Source organism: Capricornis sumatraensis, chromosome 1 (genome assembly GCF_032405125.1).
Source record: "Capricornis sumatraensis isolate serow.1 chromosome 1, serow.2, whole genome shotgun sequence".
Classification (NCBI taxonomy): domain Eukaryota; kingdom Metazoa; phylum Chordata; class Mammalia; order Artiodactyla; family Bovidae; genus Capricornis; species Capricornis sumatraensis.
Genome location: NC_091069.1, coordinates 33,044,404 through 33,064,845, shown reverse-complemented (window position 1 = coordinate 33,064,845; position 20,442 = coordinate 33,044,404). Strand labels below are relative to the sequence as shown.

Genomic DNA, 20,442 nt, shown 5'->3' with positions numbered 1-20,442 from the left:
TACTTGCATACAGTTAGTACCAGTTCCCACTGCCATCCTCTGATTTCCTTTCTGTCTCTGTTGGTTGCCCATTTCTAGACATTTCATTTAAATAGAATCATATAATTTATGGTCTTTTGCGGTTAATTCTTATTGTAGCATGTGGATTAACCTCAAAAGACCATAAATTATATGATGAGATGGTTGGATGGCATCACCGATGCAATGGACATGAACTTGGGCAAACTTTTGAGAGATGAGGGACAGGGAAGCCTGGCATGCTGCAGTCCATGGGGTCGCGAAGAGTCGGACATAACTTGGTGACTAAACAACCACGATTACCATATTGTAGCATTTATCAGCACTTCATACTTTTTCATTGGTGCATATTGTTTTTATAGATTTCTTATATATGATGCATATTTTTTAGGTTTTTATTTGAATTTCAGACTTGAGAAAAGTTGCAAAAACAGTAAAGTTAAAAAAGCAGTCTACAAAAATTTTTTTGTTACTTTACCTAGGTTGCACGAATGTAAGCATTTTATATAATTTATCTGTCTAGTTGATATTTCTGAAATGTGTAAGAGTAAATTGTAGACATGCTGCCCCATTCAAACACTTAGAGAGTATACATTCTAAAGGCAATATATTCTTATGTAACCACAGTGTAATTGTCAAAATCAAGATATTAATATAATACTACTTTCTAAGCAACAGACTTTATTTAAATTTGACAGTTCTGCTGATGTCCCAATCCATGATCACACATTGCATTTCCTTTTAGCTTTTCTGTATCTTTATAGTCTCCTTTAATGTAAGAACATTCTTTTAGTTTTTGTCTTTCATGACCTTTACATTTTTTATAGAGTTCAGATCAGCTGTTTTGTAGACTGTCCTTCAATTTAGGTATGTCTGATGTTTATTCATGATTAGATTCAGGTTGTACATTTTTGACAAGAATGTCAGAGAAATATGTCATTTTCACTACATCATATCCAAAAGTATGTGATTTCAGCTTATCCCATTATTGGGATATTGGATTGGTTACCCCAGTCCCTCAGTTTATGTGATGTCTGATGTGGTTCTCTACTAAAAAGGTATAATTTTTTTCCCCTTTGTAATTAGTACCTTTTGTGTAGAGGGAGATACTTTGAGACTGTGTAAATACCTTGCTTCTCATTATGTATGTCTTTGCCCACTAGTTTTAGCATCTCATTGTTATTTCTCTATTGCTGCTTAACCATATTATCATAGATTTAGGAGTTTGAAACAACACACATTTATTATCTCAGTTTGTATGTGTCAGCAGCCTGGGCATGGCTTCATTGGGTTCTCTGCAAGACTGTAGCCAATGTGTTGACCAGGGCTTGGTTCTTATTTGAGAATAAGAGGATTGGAGAAGGAACCATTTCTCTCCTTGGAGAAACTGTGTGGTTGCTAGTGGGATTCAGATCCTTTAGATTTATCACAATGGAGTGCCTCGGTTTCCTGCTGGCTTTTGGCTAAAGGCTGCCCTGAGTTCTTTGCCACCTGGGTCCCCCCAACCTAATATGCTTTCTCAAAGCCAGCAAGGGAGAGTCACCTTGCAAGAATACTGCAGTCTTTCGTAATGTAGTTACTATTCTGCCCCATCTGCTCTATTCTGTTGGTGAGAAGCAAGTCACAGGTCCTGCCTACATCATGGGGAGGGAATTACACAGGAGGTGAGTAGGAAGTGGTGATAATTAGGGGTCCTTTAAGAGTATATCCACCAGGATGTCCACTGATAATACTTGTCTGCAGTGTGGTGGCCACATATGGTGATTTTCTAATTCTGTCATTTCTTTTTTGTTAGTTAGAATTATATGGCAATGAATTATCCCCCGTTCATTGATTTGTTCTTTTATTTATATTAGTATGAACTCATTGGAGCGTCCCAGGTGGTGCCGGTGGTAAAGAACCCGCCTGCCAATGCAGGAGACGTAGGAGACGCGGGTTCTATCCTGGTCAGGAAGATTCTCTGGAGAAGGAAATGGCAGCCCACTCCAGTATTCTTGCCTGGAGAATCCCATGGACAGAGGAGCCTGGTGGGCTACAGTCCATAGGGTCGCAAAGAGTTGGACATGACTGAAGCGACTTAGCGCTTAGGAGTTCATGCATGAACTCACAGATTCTTTGTTTATTCTCTGGGTTATTATTTTCTACTGTGTTTGTTTATTTTGTTACTTGAGTAGTAGGTTGCAGTTTAACCCCTACACAAACAGGTAAGAGAAGTCTTTTGCATGGGTGCCTAAACAGGTTTGTGATATAATGAGTCATTTATCAAAATAGAGATTTGAAAATTGAAAATGTATTTTGACATAACAAACTTTTCAAGTTGTTATCACAATGTCATGATTGCTTTTATATTGATATTATTCAAGGGAATCGCTAATTTTCTCCCTAATAATTGAAATGATTAAATGTTTTGGTGATAATGAACTAAACACACTCATTCTAAAACCGCTGGATCCTCCCACCCAGCTTCTTCACCTTGGGCTTGTCTCTTGATCTTTAAATGCTACGTATAGGCATCCCCACTCTTTGCATTTGTGAGCGTCAATGACTGACTCTTTTTGAGTGTGTCTCTTCTGGTACTTGGTGAACAAATACCTTGCTAGTCAATGTGTCTTTTCTCTTTGGATGTCTCTCACTTCAGTCTGTGTATAGTCTCTATGCCCCTTTACCTGCTGTGCTAGTTTTTAACTAGCATGCTGTTAACAAAGGAAGTGATTTTGAAAAAGAGCCTTACTCTCTTTTAGAAGTTACATTGTTTTAAAATTTATTCATATATTTTAGAGTATTTACTATAAAATTTTTGTAAAAATGGTTCCTAATAGCCAAAACCAGGTCAATCAGTAATGAAAAAATAAACACTGGAAAATACTCTGAAATCAGTAACCAGGAATTACCACTGTATTACATTTAATTGAAGAAACTAAGATAATTGCTGTACTAACTTTTCCCCTGAAGATTAGTAATATACTTCATTTAGGGTATTAATTCCTAAATGATCTCTGAAGTTGAGGAAAAAGAAAATAGAAAAATTCTGAACGTGCGTTATCACGTGCTAAAAAAATAGAAAGTATTTTCATTTCTCTTTTATCACCATAATTGCAACCTTTTTTCCCCCCTCTAAATGTTTCTCCACTCCTGAGTTTTCTTTCTTTGTTGGCTAGATTTAAGTTAATGGATGATCTTTTCCCTGAGTTCTCATGAACTTAATATTTTTCTATTACTTCTTTCTTTAAGTGATATCTTAGCTAGATATAGATATAGATTTTTTTTTTTTTTTCACTGTCTGGCATTGAGTATTGGTAAGAAGGCAGATGTTCCCTGCATTATACTGGGCTTATCAGTCAGTTTTTGCTGCATAACTGTCTTGGTTTCGGTGGTTTATAACAACACATTAGTTCCTTTTCTTCTTCATGTCTTTAGAGGAGCTGGAGATTAGTTATTGCCTAGGCTTGGCTCTCTGCTGTGGGTTCCGAAATCAGTGGCCTGCTCTCATGGCAATCAGGAGGAAGTCAAACTGTGCAAGCAGCTGCTAGCCCCTGGTTCTGACATATCTGTTACCATTGTATTGATCAAGTCTTATGGCCAAGCCCAAGAGGGGCAAGGGAATAAATACATTTTATTTACTGTAAGGTGGCCTGATAGAGGGAGTGAATGATTACCTAAAAACAGTAATGTACTCTGCCACTTTTGCTTTTCATGCCTAGATCTCAGCTTGATTCTTTCTTAATCCTTGAAGTTCAAGATTTAGAAAAAATTAAGATAAATATTTTGGAGTATCTTGGGTCAGTTAGGCTGTGCATGTTGAATAGCATGTTGCCTCTCCTTCCATCATTCAGTATACACTGTTGATTCATACACATAATATTTTCTCATTGGTAGGAGAGAGTTGTCACCCTTGGATATTCTCCTATAATTTTCTTCTGTATCCTTTTCATATCTCTGTCAGTATGAAGGCTTTTGATCTAGATGCTTTGTCAGTTAAGATATTTTCATTTGTAAATAACAGGAACTGTAATGTAAACTGGCTTAAACATTGAAGGAAATTAATCATGTGATAAAAGTGAAAATACCTGGCAAAACTTGATCCAGGTGCTTTGGCAGTTTGTTCAGAAATTTGGCTCTGCTTCCTTCATTTTTGTTCCATTTTCACCAGGTTCATCCATCATAGTTAGGGATGGAGCCTGTATGCTTTGGGGTTTGACTATAGAAGAAAAGAGAGAATCTGCTTCCCAGAGCTTCAGTGAAATCACATGCTATTGAATCTGGCTGGCCTACAGTAGAGTCACATATTAAATTAAAACTTTTTCATGACAATATGTGTAGTTATAAATGAAATATATTGAGGAGAACTATTGATTCTATACAACATTGAGATGGCTTCCATAGACAAGGTACTTAAGGCTGAAATCTGAAGAGTGAATTAATTGGAGCTTCTAAGAGAAAAGGTGAGGGTTATCATTGCAAGCAAGAGCATTAACTAGTACAAAGGCCAAGAAGTCAGAAGAATTGTAAGCTACAAAATGAAAAGAAAACTAGAGTAGGCCAGAGCAGAGAGGGTGTCGCAGGGGTCAGATCATTTTGATAATTCTGGGCTTTATTTTAAACACATTGTGATATCATGGATCAATTTTCAGCTGGGCAGAGATGGCACAATCATACATATTTTTAAAAGGTCACTGGCTTCAGAGTGGAGAATTGATGAGGGTGAGTGAAGTTACTCTCACTCAAGATAGGTAGGGAACGCTGGAATATTATGACACTGGGGTGGGAAACAAGTAAAGGTAAAATACCACAGTTACTCAGTCACTTCTCTGTGACATACACTTGCTGTATGTAATTAAGATTCTGTACAGATTATGAAGTAGATAGTGTTTCTTCTGTTTCACAGATGAGCAGATTAAGGATATTTACTGACTTGCCCATGATACACTCAGGTCTGAACTCTAAGATTGGTCTGAATACATAAATCTGGCTCCTTAGGCCACACAGTGGTCTCTTCATGAGTTGCTATGTTTGTTTCCTCTGAGCAGTGTTAATTATAGGCCTCAGGTCTTTCAGCCCTGCTGGCTACTGTTTACCCCCTTTACTGCAGAGAGAATCAAATAAGGCTGTTGGCAGTATGACTGAAGTTACTTCTGTTCTTAGGCCTTGTGTAGGAAGCATCTTAGTATATTTCCTTCATGAAGTATATCAGCATAAAATTATAACACTACACTTATTCCTTTCCTTGAGAACTGCCCCCCACCCCCACCCCCAACCCCTACTCCAACTCCAGTCTCTTAAACATGGACCAGAAAAATTAGAAACTAAATTATCTCATGATAGTTACATAATCTTTTGAGGTATTCTTGCTTCAACTGCTTCAACCCCATATTATACTTACTTGACTTGACATCAGTATTGATTTCCTCTGTACCAGGGTTTTATCACTCATGCAGGGGCTGTCTGTTCCTTCAAGTCACTCAGTTATTTTTATTTAGTTATGTCATTCTGGAGTTACTTCCCTTGAAGATATATTCCTGCCATCATGGGCAGTGTGGCCTATTTTACTTCTCTGCCATTGCTTCATTATTCATAAAAATGAATTTTTCAAGGGTTCTCTGGTGTTTTACATTTTCCTGAAATCAGATCTAAATTTTTGTTTTAAACAGTGTAGTGTTCTGTATATCTTGTGGGCTTTTTGAAACTTCTATATTTCCTTCAAAGGAAAATTACACCAGATTTGTGAGGAAAATATGATGGGGTCTGTATCTGTTACCACATCTTTTCACCAGATGTGTGTGCCATTTACTTTCATTTTATGGGTTTTACCGTAAGAGATTTTTTTGTTTTGGTTTGGTTGGCTTGGGGTTTTTGTTTGTTTTTTTGGTGTTTCTTTGTTTGTTTTGTTTTGGGTTCTAGGTACTAAGCTCTAGATGAGACTATATGTGACTTTCTCTCAGACCTAAAGTACTTTGTACAAACCTGCAATCTCCGTTCCATAATGCCAAAATCCAAAATGCTTGAAAAAGGTTTTTCAGTCTTTTGGTACCAAACTTCCCTTTGTCGACAGTTCTCTTAAACTGTTTTTCCTACTTAGTGTGAGTATTCATGTATTTGACTGTATTTGGTTATAAGATTGCTGCCCCCGATCTCTCTGGTGATGTTACCTAGATTATGGCATATCATGTTGCTTTTCAAAAATCCAGATTTTTATGTCTGAAACGATTGGCCTTAAGTTTTTGGGGTCAGGGGTTGTGGACTTGTGTCTGTTTTGGTAGCACTGGTTGCAGTGTGCTGTGGCAGTTTGTTCCCTTGTCTAACTGTCCTGTTAAACTTTGAACAAGGAAGCTTTCCTCTTTGGAGCCACAGACCCTAGTTTATTGGATACTTAATAAACAGTACTAAACAGAGTGGGTACTTAATACTGAAATTGAATACCAAAATTTAGGGCACACCTTTTACCAGATAGGTTATTGAGCTACAGATTATAGCATGTTTTCTTTTTACTTGTTATATGTTCTTTTTAAGCAGTTTCTTTCCTCTTCTGCTTCTTTCTTCTTACTGAAATTTTGTCTTCACCAGTTACAAAGCACTATGTGATCTTGAACCAGCTTACTTATTAACACCTCAGTATATTCGTTTGTTCATTTGTAAAAATGGTTTAATAATTTTGCTTACCTCAAAGGATTGTTGTGAGGTCTAACCAGAATGGTTCCTGGAATTTAGCACTCTTTTTGCTGTTAACATAGCTGTTATTGATTCATATCCTGTTGGTTACCTTACTAACATATGGTCAGCCATTCTTTTATTGACTTTGAAGTCATTTTCAGTGCTTTGACACTTTTTAACAACGCTGAAGTTAATCCTTGCATGTATGTTTGTAAGTCTTTGTGGTCTTATTTTGGGAGGATTGATGGAAGTGGGATTGTTGAATTAGTAGCCCCTAATAGTTTTAATTTTAACTATTAATTAATTTTAACTTCCATGATACTTTCCTAAGACGGAATTGAAGGGGGAGTAAGGGGTGGCAGTTTTCAGTCCCACCAGCAGTCTTTAAGAGTGCTCATTTTCCTGTAACCTTACCAGCAATGGGTTTTATCAGTTCACTTTTAAAAATGTAATTATAAGCTTATGGGAAGTTATAAGAATAGTCCCATGTATACCTCCCCCTGCTTCCTCCAGTAGTGGCATCTTACATGTAACTGTAGTATGATGTCAAAACCAGGAAACTGACACTGTACAGTACTGCCGACAGAGACTTGACTATATTTGATTTCTCCAAGTCTGGCCGTGGTGTCTCAGTTTCATTTGTTTTCCTTTAACCACTGTTAAGTTTGGGCAGCTTTTCATGTATTCTGTTGGCCGTTTATACTGCACGTTCATATCCTTAATCCGTTTTTTTCTAATTGGTTGGTTGTGTTTTCCTAAAAGAAGCTCTCTTAGGGTTATTCATTTTTTTGTCTGCCATTTGTTATGCAGTTACTTATTCTAGCTTTGTATGTTTTGTGTAATTTTGTTGATGATATTTCTTTCCCGTACAGAAATGTTTATTTTTTATTTAGTTATTAAGGTTTTCTTCTGTGATGTTGGAGTTTTCTCTCTTATGTCAAAAGTTTGCTCTATCCTGTAGGATGCCACACATTTCCATTTAGGAAAATGAATTGATTGCAGTTCGAAAGGAAAATGTTATATACGAATTTTCTACAGATAATTTATTATATAGCTAAAGCTCCAGAAAATATGATAAATGTATATTAACTTCCCTGGTGGCTGGGTGGTAAAGAATCTGCCTGTAATGCAAGAGATGTGAGTTCGAGCCCTGGGTTGGGAAGAATTCCTGGAGAAGGAAATGGCAACTCATTCCAGTATTTTTGCCTGGAAATTCTCATGAACAGAGGAGCCTGGCAGGCTACAGTCCATGGGGTTGCAAGAGTCCCACACAACTTAGTGAATAAACAACAACATATTAGAATTAGTAAACTTTTAATCAAGTTTCTACATAGAAGATGAATATTCCAAAGCCTGTTTTATAAGTCTTTTAAAGTGATCTTATGATAGGTCTAAATATAAGAAACCATTATATAGATAAATATGGAATCATTATGTTACACACTTGACACTAATATAATATGTCAATTATATCTTCATTTTAAAAAGGCCATGGAAATATGTTCTTTCCATAACTAAAATTCATTCTGGTACAGCAATATGGAAGGAGATTAATATTGTTTATTTCTTTTTGTGTTTTCTTCTTCCTCTCTGTTTTACTTCTGAATAGGCTTGTGCTAAGTGAAATATATTAAAAAAATTTTTTTTCAGCTTCACTGAAGTGTGTTAACAAATAAAATGGTAAGTAAAATAAAATCTTTACAGAATACTTTGGTGATACTTATGTGAGAGAAAATTTTCTTGACTTAAATGTTAGATGCTGAATTGAGATTAAGAAAGTTATAAAATTGGTTTTTCTTTAGATATCTGGGAATGAATTTTACATCCATTTTCTCCATGGCCACCTCTCTAGATTTATAGACTTTTTATAGTTTATAAAATGTGTTTTGTCAAATGAGTGTTGATCCATTAATTTTTATCTTAATTCAGTGTTACATAGGCTATTCAGAGACTAGAAACTAATCATTGTGTTCTTTCTGTTTTTTTGACAGTGGAACTTCCCCTCTTGCATGCCTGAATGCCATGCTGCACACAAACTCCCGAGGTGAAGAAGGCATCTTCTATAAGGTTCCAGGTAGAATGGGAGTATATACTTTGAAGGTAAATATTTTTGTTAGGGAGTCATTTTTAAAGTAAACACAGGAAGTGACTATATATAAATAATACTTGAATCATAGAGACAGAATTCTGTTCTTGAAGAGCTTACTTTCAAGAAGAAGTAAAAATTTCAATCCCATGTCCAGTACTTTTTTCTTTAATTAATCTGTAGCCATGTGTAGATAGATTGGAGAAGTAACTTCACTTCATTCTCTGCCACAATATTATTTTGAAAGGATGAATTGAAAATTACTTCCAGTGACTTTTTAAAGGGCCTCACATCATTTAAATAATAATGAGTGTTACCGTGGAGGATATAGCTTTAATGCTTTATACTAGTTTCTCATTTAATTCTGTTACAATTCAGAACTGTGGTTATTATTTCTTTATTATAATGGAGAAAGCCGAAGTTGGATTTTCTTGCCCAGTGTTGGCCAGATAGTATTAGAGCCAGAATATGAACTCAGATCTGACTGAATTTCCATTTTCTTTTACCATAACAAGCTTGCTAATTTCTAATTCCTGCACTAAAAAAGGGATCTTGACTTATCATTGTCCTTACAGTTATAAACAGAGAAACCAACTCAAATGAACTTGAGGAAAACAGAGAATTTATTAGTTCACGTAGCTCAAAGTTTTAGGAAGCTCAGCCTGAATTCAGGAGCTCAAATGATTGTCATCAGAAATGGGTCTCTCTGCTTTCTTTTGGTTTCATTGTAAGGCAGGCCTTCTCCTCACCTACATGACTTCACTCCCAAGCCCCATTCTGCATGCTGTAAGCCTGGGGGGAAAGAGTCTCACAAACTGAAGCAGGAGCCCTTTTAGTTAGTTCTGTTGTAGCTTAATTGGTGTGGCTTAGCACGAGTGCCTGTACCTAAACAATCACCTTTGCCAAACGTATTGAATCTTCTGATGGCTGCCCTTAGGTTCATGATCACCCTTGATATGAGGGTGTGGTTAAGCCCTCTCTAGCCAGATGGATTGAGGAGAGTGTTATTTCTCAAAGGAAATTTATCAGCAGTGACTTAAGTCCACCTGTGTGTGCAGCTCTTTTCCCCTCTTACCTTTTTAGCTTCGGCTGTAGTCATCACTGCGCTTGGTGGTTGTGTGCAGTACGCTAATTTTTAAAAGATCTAACTCAACTTTAATACCTTCTTTTAAAATACCTTGTTCAACTTCTTGGGGTTACAGGGATCTAGCCCACATGGAGCTTTCTATGTTTCTTTTAGGTTTTAGCTGTTGTAGACCTTCCATATTGTTAAAAATATTTATTAAATGCCTGCTCTGTACTGGACACGTAGAGGCTATAAAGAAGGATGAATTAAGGTTCCTGATCTCTTAAATCTCACATAGTTACTGAAATAATTAGTGACAGAATGTACTGTGCTATAAAGTGCTGTTATAGTGTAGAGAAATAAAGATTCATCTTGAATAAAGGGATTTGGAAGTTTTTGTTTTTATTTTTGCTATTTTAAAGTTGTAAAATTTGAGTTGAACTTTGGTAGATAAGTAATGGGAGGAAGGGCCTTCCAGGACAAGGGAATAGGTTAAGCAGAGGCACAGATAAAAGGATTCAGAATGGACTTGGGAGTAAATTGGAGCAGTTAGACCATAATCTGTGTGTGGGCTGGAGTGGTACGGAGTCAGGGTGGGGTAAATGTTAGGTGAAGAACACACTTTGGAGGCTTTTGAAAACCTGACTCAGCAGTTGGAGAGAGGAGGAGGGAGGGTAGGCATGTGTTGAGGAAATGGCAGAGGCTTTCAGGGGAATAGCATGATCAAATCCATGTTTAGGAAGATAATTCAAGTAGGATACACTTAAGAGTTAAGCAGGAAAACTTGTCAAAAAGATGGTTATGATTGTTTAGGACTGATAATTGGACTGTACTATGAGTGACTGGGGCTTCCTTGGTGGCTCAAATGTAAAGAATCTGCCTGCAGTGTGGAAGACCAGGGTTTGATCCCTGGGTCAGAAAGATCCCCTGGAGAAGGGAATGGCTACCCACTGTAGTATTCTCGCCTGGAGAATTCCATGGACAGAGAAGCCTGGTAGGTTAGTCCATGGGGTCGCAAAGAGTCAGACACGACTGAGCGACTAACACTTTTCATGAGACTGCTAAAAGAGATGCAGGCAAGGAACATTAGAGAAATAAAGTGTGGACTCCTGGGAGTAAAAGAACAGGTGCAGTGATTCTAACATGTGGGGTGTGAGTTGATCCTGGAGGGGTCACAAGTTTAGGAAGATAGTTATATTTGTACTAAAGTATTTGTTGAACTTACGGATCAAGAGGTCTCTTTGGCAACTAACCCGTAAAAGTTTCCTGGATTTTGAAAGAAAGAATAGAAAAATAAGGGATATGTATTTTAAGAAAGTGTAAAACATATGAAATGGCACTGGAGTTAAACATAAGTGAGAAAAAACAGCTTCTTACCAGATCAGAGGTTGCTTTCTTTTTTTTTCTGTTGACTACACCCTGCGGCATGTGGGATCTTAGTTCCTCCATTAGTAATCGAACCCATGCCCCCTCTGGTGCAAGCTCAGAGTCTTAACCACTGAACCAAAAGGGGAGCCCCCAGAGATTACTGCCTTGACTATAATGTTGTGAGTGCCAGTTGTAGGTAGGATGGTCATGTGTCAATTTTTGATCTGATAATAAAATTAAATTGTGTGGGAAAACAGAAATTATATTGAGAAGAAAAAAAATCATTCATAGTTTTATAACTTAGAAATAACATTCACTAATGTATTTATATTTTATATACTATATAAATACATAGCAGCCAGCTAATATTTATTGAACCCTATCATATGCTAGGCACTGTACTAAGCATTTTATTTACAATTATTAACTTATTTAATTTCAGAATGATCTTTTAAGGTAGGTACTATTACCTCATCTTACAGGGAAGCTGAGGCATGAGCGTTTAAGACTTTGCCCAAGGCTGCATCATTAGGAGAAGATAAGGCCAAAATTCAAACCCTAGATTCTTAATTTTACAGCTTCCCTGTTATATCTATCATACTGTGGCTGACACAGGAATCGTTTCTGATTAGCATTCTCACTATGCAGTGCAGAAACCAAAGATTCATATGATTTTTTTTTTTAATAATTCCTTTTATATTTGACTCTTGCTACTTACTAGCCAATTTTTGGAACCAAATAGATTCAAATAATTACCATCTCTTTCTTGCTGTCCAGACTCTTAACTGAATTTATAATATATAATGGCACTTGTATACACACAAATATATATACATTATATGGATGATGGGTATGCTTACATTTTTAAAAATTGTTACTGTATATATTTTATAGATTTCATTTCATCATTTACCTGGGCTTATATATAGCAGGTTTTTGTCTAAGGCTCTGTGTTGTACGTGCATAAGATTGTAATGTATAATTTTTATTTTTGAGTATAGAAGCAAACAGTAGCTGATTTGACACAAAGAAGAGAGGTGACAGGAATCAGAAATTGCTGGTTCTGCTACTGAATCTTACAATCCTCAAAAATAATCAGCACAATTGCAAGTCACAATAATGCATATCAGAAATTTAATTCTTGTTTGCTGAAATGGTAATGATTAATCCTAATTGGATGCCTACATTTTCAGAAAGATGTGCCGGATGGGGTGAAAGAGCTTTCAGAAGGTTCAGAAGAAAGCAGTGATGGTCAGTCAGATTCCCAGAGTTCTGAGAACAGCAGCAGCAGCAGTGATGGTGGCAGCAACAAGGAGGGAAAAAAGAGCAGGTGGAAAAGGAAAGGTAAATCCACCTGACCCCTCAATACAGGACTGAATGCTGTAGGATAAATGCCCTTGTTAATAGTTCTTCTTTTTCCAGACCCTGGGTTGGTTATTCTCTTTCCCTTACTAGTTAGATCAGTACTGTCCCATGGAATTTCCTGCAGTGATGGAAGTGTTCTGCATCTATGTTGTGCAACTCAACAAAGTAGTCACTAGCACCATGCATCTTTGAGCGCTTGAAATATAGCTAGTGTGACAGAGAACTGAATTTTTACTTTATGTTAACCTGAATTTAAATAGCCACATGTGGCTAGTCGCCATCACATTGGACAACATGGCTCTACGTTTTTACCTGGGTTTATTTTCAGCTCTTGGCTACCTGTAACCCTTCTTAGGATACTATTATGTTATTTACTTCTTTAATACTCTCTTCTAAAATTTGAGGACTTAATTGCTTTAACATCTTATTCCTTACTAGGAAAAGAATGCTTTTCATTTCTACTAGCAAAGACTAAATTTAGTCTGCTAGTCTTTGCCCTCGTCTCCTGCTTGGTTTCTGCTTTATAGTTACCCCAAACCGTTTTTTAAGAGAATAACATCTTTGTTGCTGCAGCTTCCCTGGGATGAATTTTCCACTTAGAGATACATTTTATTACCTAGTCTTGCTAATTATCTGTAGCTTCTTTTTCAACAGTCTTTTTGAAGAGGCAAAATCATTTTTACCCCAGTATTGGTAAATAGAGCCATATATGGCAGGACAGATTTTAAGCCAGCTCATGCTGGTTACTTTATAAGGACTGATACAGTGATATGCCAGAGCATAATAGACATCCAAGAATTTCCCTAGCTTGGATGTCCTCTTAGGTTTCAGTTGTAGGTGAGTTGTCTTTGGATCTAGAATTTAGAGTTACACTTATTAGAATAATTGACTCAGTTTTAAGTGCTAGTAGAGCTGTTGATTTTTGAACTGTATCAGAAAAGTCATCAGGTTTATTACCATTTCTGTGTTAATGTGTGGACTACTCTTGGAGAAAATTTAGATAACTGGTTGCGTTGTCTGAGTTCTCTCATAACAGCTGCTACACGTGTTATTTGGACAAATTTTGAAACCAGGGGATCTTAGCTTTAAGATCACAACCACTTAGAGAACAGCCCAGACCCTAAGTGTTATGAACAAATGGAATAAAGGCAAGGCAAGATTGGGACCTGTGACCAACATTCCTTTTTTTAAAAAATTATTTATTTGGCTGCGTAGGGTGTTTCTTAGTTGTGGCACACAAGATCTCTGCTGCAGTGTATAAACTCCAATTGTGGCACATGGCTTCCGGCGTGCACGGGCTTAGTTCCCGGATCAGGCACTGAACCCATGTCCCCTGCATTGCAAAGCCGATTCTCAACCACTGGACTACCAGGGAAATCCTCAGTATTCTTGATATGTATTTTTTAAAAGTAATCCCAGTCAGTAGTGAAGAGAGGTGTGTCCAGGGTCTTAATGTTTCTCAGATTATACTAAACCCCCCCCCCCCCACCACCACCTTTTTTTTTTGGAAGATAGAGCCAAAAGTATTTAGGCCTCTTTCTCTTCTCTGCTTCCCCCCAGTTTACATTTTTCTTTCTAAGTTTGGAAATTGTTGATCTAGGATTAGGAACCAAACCAGGTCATCAAGCAAGAGAAACAGATTCATAATTTCTGGATGTGGCTGGAAACAGGGAAATCAGCATTAAAGGTGGTCAGTAAACTAGGAACAAAGTCACGGTTGTGTAGGTCTTTGCTTTTTGGTAGCTCATAGGCTGCAATAGCTGTTTTAGGTAGTGACTGTTACATGGTTGTGAAAGGCTACCTGTGAGGTAAATGTGTCGTGATTACAGGAGGATTTAAGAAATAACAGTTGAACCCCATTCTCAGTAGCTTCAGTTCAGTCGCTCAGTCGTGTCCAACTCTTTGCGACCCCATGGACTGCAGCACTCCAGGCTTCCCTGTCCATCATCAACTCCTGGAGTTTGCTCAGACTCATGTCCATCGAGTCAGTGATGCCATCCAACCATCTCATCCTCTGTCCCCTTCTCCTCCTCTCAGTAGCTTAATGGGTAGATTAAAATATTACAACCTTGCCCCATACTTGGCGAAATAATAGAAGATATTAACATCAAGGTTATAGCAAATTCAAAGTTGTAGTCAACATAAATTATTTTCGAACTGCCTCTGATGCATTCTTCTCGAAATTGTCACAGTATTAACTACTTAGCCTGTTTATGTTGAGATCTTAAGATCTTTTCTGATTGTAGCCTGTTAAACTGAGACTAGGATGAACTTCATGTGGTGTTTGAAAGGTGGAGATGAGAAGTGTATGTGATGTCATATGGAATTCACATTGACTCTGGCAGCTCTGATATCTTAAGAAATGGATAAATGCTAAGCTAGCAATAATGAAGAATGATTTAGTCTCTCATAGGATGTACTTCTCTCATTCTTGAGTCATGCATATGGCGTAGGCATAGAAATGTAGGTTTAGTTTTCTGTTGTATACATATGAGTATTTTTGTAGTCCAGTCCAAATTAAAGTGGAAAACTTGTAATTTGCAGTGATAGTAGTAGCATGCTGCAGAACAGTTCTAAGACAATTGCAGTTATTAATAAAGGTAAAACAAATGTGTGTCTATTCCGTTTTCTTATTTAGAGCTTTTACTCTCAATCTGACATCACTTTATTTCAAATGCATTGTAAGACAGGAAGAACACTGAGATAGTATCGAAACCCACTTCCTTTTATGTACAAAAATAAAGAGCTCTGACAGCAAAACTGATACTTCTAGTTGGAAATCGATAGAGACTCTCTTGAAATAGGTGTATCTTTCAGCCAGATAGGAACAGAGAGTAGAACCTTGAAATTCAGTCAAATGTTAACACAAGTTTATTGATTTCTGTGTGAGGTGGAAGAACTTAGGAGTTTGTAGTTTTGGTTCCTAATTTCCAGACAGGAAACAATGTTCAGAGAAGAGCTTTGTGGAATTCCAAGTCAAGGTAAGATGGAATAACACCAGAAAAATGATTAAAATCAACTTTTTCTGCTGCTTTTTTGGTAGGATCGTATCTAAGTGAAGTCTGCCTTTTCCCTGAAATACGATATTACAGCATGAAACAACTACATGTATTATTGTTTTTATCTTCTGATAAAATTATTTATTATTATTGTCTTTATATATTTTTAATAGTAAAATTATTTTTATTATTAATTTGTGAAAATTAAAACTCTCCCTTAAGAGAAGTATTGCTCTTTTTGACCGTGAAAACAATTTGGGGAACTTAAATTGTTATCAGTCTTTCAATGGTTAATCCTTTAACTGTATAAAGCTCAGTTTCAATTTTGATATTACTGCTCCATTTTTTCTGATAGTCCCTCTAATACTTCAGAGGGTCTCACTGAATATCTTCAGGAGAAAAAATAAAATACTAAGAGATTATTTACTAATTCTTTTAATTCAAATGCATCTAATATGAATAGTCCATTACCCTGTGGACCTTGTTCCATATGATAATCATTTGTTGAAATGGAAAATTCCCAACGCTATATTGAAAAGTGGTGCCTTCTGAGCTTATACCCAGTGGATGGTACAGATGTATCCAACAAGCTGAAACTACTTCAGTAAACTATACAATATATAAGTAAAACTGGCTTTAATGAGCCTCAGGTTCTAAATCACTTTGGAAAGCTGGTTTCTCAGTATATTATAGTTGAACATGCATCAGAATCACCAGGAGAGCTCATTAAGACACAGATTCCTGGGCCATACCTTCACAGTTTCTTGTTCAGTAGAGTTGGGTTGGGATTCAGTAATTTGCATTTTTTAGATAATAAGGTATTATTCTTGGTACAATACCTTAGAAACCAGCATTTAAAACAGTGTAATAATAAGAGCAAAAGACTAGAAATTACTAAACTACTCATCAGAGTCCAGTTGAAGAAATTAGGATGCATCTGCACATGAAATTTTGTGTAGCTGCTAAAAGGAAGGCGGTCCTTCAGCCTGTGCCTCTGTCTTCACACGGACTTCCCTGCTGTGTGTGTTTGTCTTGTGTTTAAGGTAACTCGTCATTTGATTTTAAGACCCACTGGGCTCATCCAAGAGGATCTCCTTGTCTCAAAATCAGTTATATCTGCCAAGTCTCCTTTTCCAAATGATATAACATTTCTGGGGGTTAGGACACGGACAGACTTTTAGTGGCCACCACCTAACGCACTGCAAGTACTCACTCTTCTGAAACTATGCAAAGTTCAAATGTTGGTTGTGCTCCTTAGTACCTGAGTCCTTTTGCAGGCTAATTAAATTTCTAGATAAGGAAAATTTAGATAATACCATCACAGTATGCAGGTGTTTACATTTAATATTTCTATATAAATATACATCCTTGAAATTTTTCATATTTTTATTTGCATAGAAAAATGTCAACAAGGATACCAATCCAACTATTTAGTTATCTCAGAGGGTAGAATTGGAGGAGATTGGGTGGGAATAGAAAGAGAAGTTGTACCTACCTTATTGTTCAAGTCACCAAGTCGTGTCCAGCTTTTTGCAGCCCCATGCCAGATTTCACTGTCTCCCAGAGTTTGCTCAGATTCATGTCCATTGAGTTGGTAATGCCATCCAACCATCTCATTCTCTTCTCTTGCCCTCAGTCTTTCCCAGCATTACGATCTTTTCCAATGAGTCGGTTCTTCGCATTAGAGGATAGTTATAAGAATTCAATGAAATTCTGTTCAAATGAACCTAGCACAGCATTAGGCAAATAGATGATGTTTAATTCTTGGTTACTCTAATAAAGTTCATGTGTCTTAGAGATAGCGTAGGCACTAGAAGGATTAAAAGAGATGAGTTTATCAACATGTGTTTAAATCGTGCTTGCTCTTTGTAGTTTTGAACCTTTAATATTTGAAAGTTTCATTAAAGTTGTGAGACCAGTATTTGGCATTAAGTCAACTCTGGGAGATTTTCCTCATTGGTAGGTCCTGGAATTTTCTTGATTTATTTTAGTTGGCTTCAAGATATGTTTATGGATTCATTTGCTAGAAAGGGCTTTTGCCTTAAAGGGAAACGATCCAAAGGTTTGCCCTGGTGATCACAGATAGCTTTATTGTGTGTTTTCCAGGCCACAGTTAGAATTCTTGCATTCTTTAATGGGGTCATTTTGGTTGGTTTGTTGTTTATTTTTAGATATTGGGGGAGTTGAGGACATGTATATTCTCAGATTTCTGCAAACTATTAAAAAGAAAGTAAATATAGTTAAATATTAATAGTTCTTAGCTTTATTTTCATAATGTCCATTAAAAACATTGGTCAAATCAAGAAGACAGACAACAGCAAGTGTTGACAAGAGTGGAAAAATTGGAACACTCATACATTTCTGATGGAATTGTGAAAGTGGTGCAGCCATTTTAGAAGTCAATTTAGGACTTCCTTAAAAAGTTTAAACATAGAGTTACTGAAAAACCCAGCAATTTCATTTTTAGATATGAACCCAGGAGGGTTGAAAACATATGTCCAACACAAAATCCTGCTAATGAGTGTTCAAAATGGCCAAAAAGTGAAAACAGCCCAAATGTCTGTCAGCTCATGAATAACAAAATGTGGTATATGCATACAGTAGAATATTATTTGGTAATAAAAAGAATAAAGTATTGATACATGCTGAAACATAGATGAATCTTTAAAACACTCATTAAAAAAAAAAAAAAAAGCCCATCACTAAAGAGGGAAGTCAGTTAGGGGGAAAGAAGAATGACAGCTAACCAGTACAGAATTTTTTAATGGGTGATGAAAGTTGATTCTGATGATGGTTGCACAACTTTGCAAATACTTTAAAAGCCATTAAATTTTACACCTCAGGTGAATTGTTTGGTATAGGAATTGTATCTCAGTGAAACTGTTATTTTAAAAAATTGGTCAGCATCTGAGTGCACTAAGAATTTAGTTTCTTTTTGTTGTTTAACCATCTCAAGAATTATCCAACTCCATTTTTTGTTTTATATGTTACAATTAACGTGTTTGTTTTTTTTTTTTTTTTTAATAACCACACTTTCTTTCCCATATATAAACCTCCAGTTAAGGCTGGGATACAAAGCTGAAGTTAAGTACGACGAATCTTCTTAACATTGTCTACTGTTGTCGTCATTTTTATTTTTGAGTCTGAGTCAGCAATTTCTTTATTATCTTGTATCATAAATTATACACTGTCGAACTTTAGAGAACATGAAGATCTTAATTGTGTTTATTATAAGAAGTATAGACTTTTGCTGGGGAAAACCCTTCATGCAATACTGAGATTTGGCTGAGTCTGATAAAACAGCTAGTGATGAAGTAGAGAGTGGTTCCATCCTATGTATACCTACACGGATTCCATCAGAAGTCCTAAAGCACCCTTTCACATGGATATCAGAGTTGAAGGAATATAAGAATTAGAGAACGGTAGTGTTTGAGCTGGAATGACCTTATTGCCTTCATTTTAAGGATAAGGGAAACTGGAACCCGTTCTATCAACCCAGGGCTCTTCCACAATACCATGTTGTTACTAATACTGTCCAGTAGGTTCTAGAATCTTTTCGAAACTTTACCTTAGTTGATGACTCATGGTTTATATTCTGCTTCCTGCTTCTTCTGTCAATTCTATTGAAAAAAATTAAAGAATGAGAAGTAATGAATACTAACATTCATCCCTTCCCCATCCTATCATCCTTCAGTAGAGCTTTCTGGGGAAATAAACTGAAAAGGGAGGCTGTTTGCAGTAGACCTCCAAAAAGAAGATCCTTCCCAAAAGTGTTTGGTCACAGTTCTTAATACAGGTAGCACTATATGATTGGGAAAGGAATGGTGCTTCATATCGCCTCTGATAAAACTTGGAATTGTCGTTTTTCTCCCCCTAGTATCATCTAGGCTGTCACAGCCATCTTCTCCTCATTCGGGCTGCCCATCTCCTACCATTCCAGCAGGTAAAGTCATTTCTTCATCACAGAAGCACAGCAAGAAGGCACTAAAGCAGGTAATCATGCTCTTCTGTTTACAGAAGTATACACTTGTACATTAAAAATGCATGCTTCTGGCAGTCAATGACAGTTTCTTGAAAGGACATTAAGTCCTTATAAGGAAAAATTTTATACAGTTTCCCAATTTGTTTTTAATAATTTATGCACCTCTGTGTTACTTTTTTTTAAATCACATTTTTAAAGTTCCTCATTAGTTTCCAGTTTGCTATGAGGGGTGTGTATGTGTGTGTGTGTGTTACAAGTAGGTACTGAATTTTTTCAGGTTGATTTTTTTCAGCATTTATTAAGTCATCAGGTAGCTTTTTAAGTCAGCCAGTATGCAGAATTCCAGGGCTAGATTTTCTAATGTTAATCTATAGTTAACTCTCTGGAATAAACCCTGTTATGTTTGTTATATCATTTTTAATATATTAGTGGAATTTTCTTTTTTATGAGTTTGGCTTAGATTTTATTTTCTTGTACCATCCTTGTATAGTTTTGGAATCAGGATTGTTCTTAGCATCTATTAAGTTCTGTAGCTCTCTATATTTTTCTAGATTTTTGGAAAAAATAATAGAAATTAGTCTTGCAGATCTTACCTTTTACTGCTAGGGCGTTTCAGTTTCATTTAGTACTACTCTTGATTTCTGATTCTTTTTGCCAATTTTGGAAATTTATTTTTCTTAAAAAATGGTCTAGTTCACTTGATTTTTTTGTGTGTTTTTCTTTTGTTCCTCAGTGTTCTTTGTTTATAATGTATCTTTTCTCAATGTTAATTGCCGACTATTTTACTGGGCTTTTCAAGGAACTAGCTTTTCATTTTTTTGAAATGCAGATTATCAATACATATAAATTTGACTAATAATTAAGAACACAGACCACTTCTGTCCTTAGATTGGTATATATAATAGAGCTT

At 36.4% G+C, this 20,442-nt stretch overlaps 1 protein-coding gene across 1 annotated transcript in view; it reads left to right on the top strand.

Moving 5' to 3' along the window:
* Positions 1 to 20,442, top strand: part of ASXL2 (ASXL transcriptional regulator 2) — a 107,319-nt gene that overhangs the window by 63,008 nt on the left and 23,869 nt on the right. Inside the window, exons 4-6 of the mRNA XM_068977773.1 lie at positions 8,658 to 8,766; positions 12,380 to 12,530; positions 19,428 to 19,543. Coding sequence (XP_068833874.1) covers positions 8,658 to 8,766; positions 12,380 to 12,530; positions 19,428 to 19,543 — 376 coding nt within the window. The remainder of the gene's footprint in view (positions 1 to 8,657; positions 8,767 to 12,379; positions 12,531 to 19,427; positions 19,544 to 20,442) is intronic.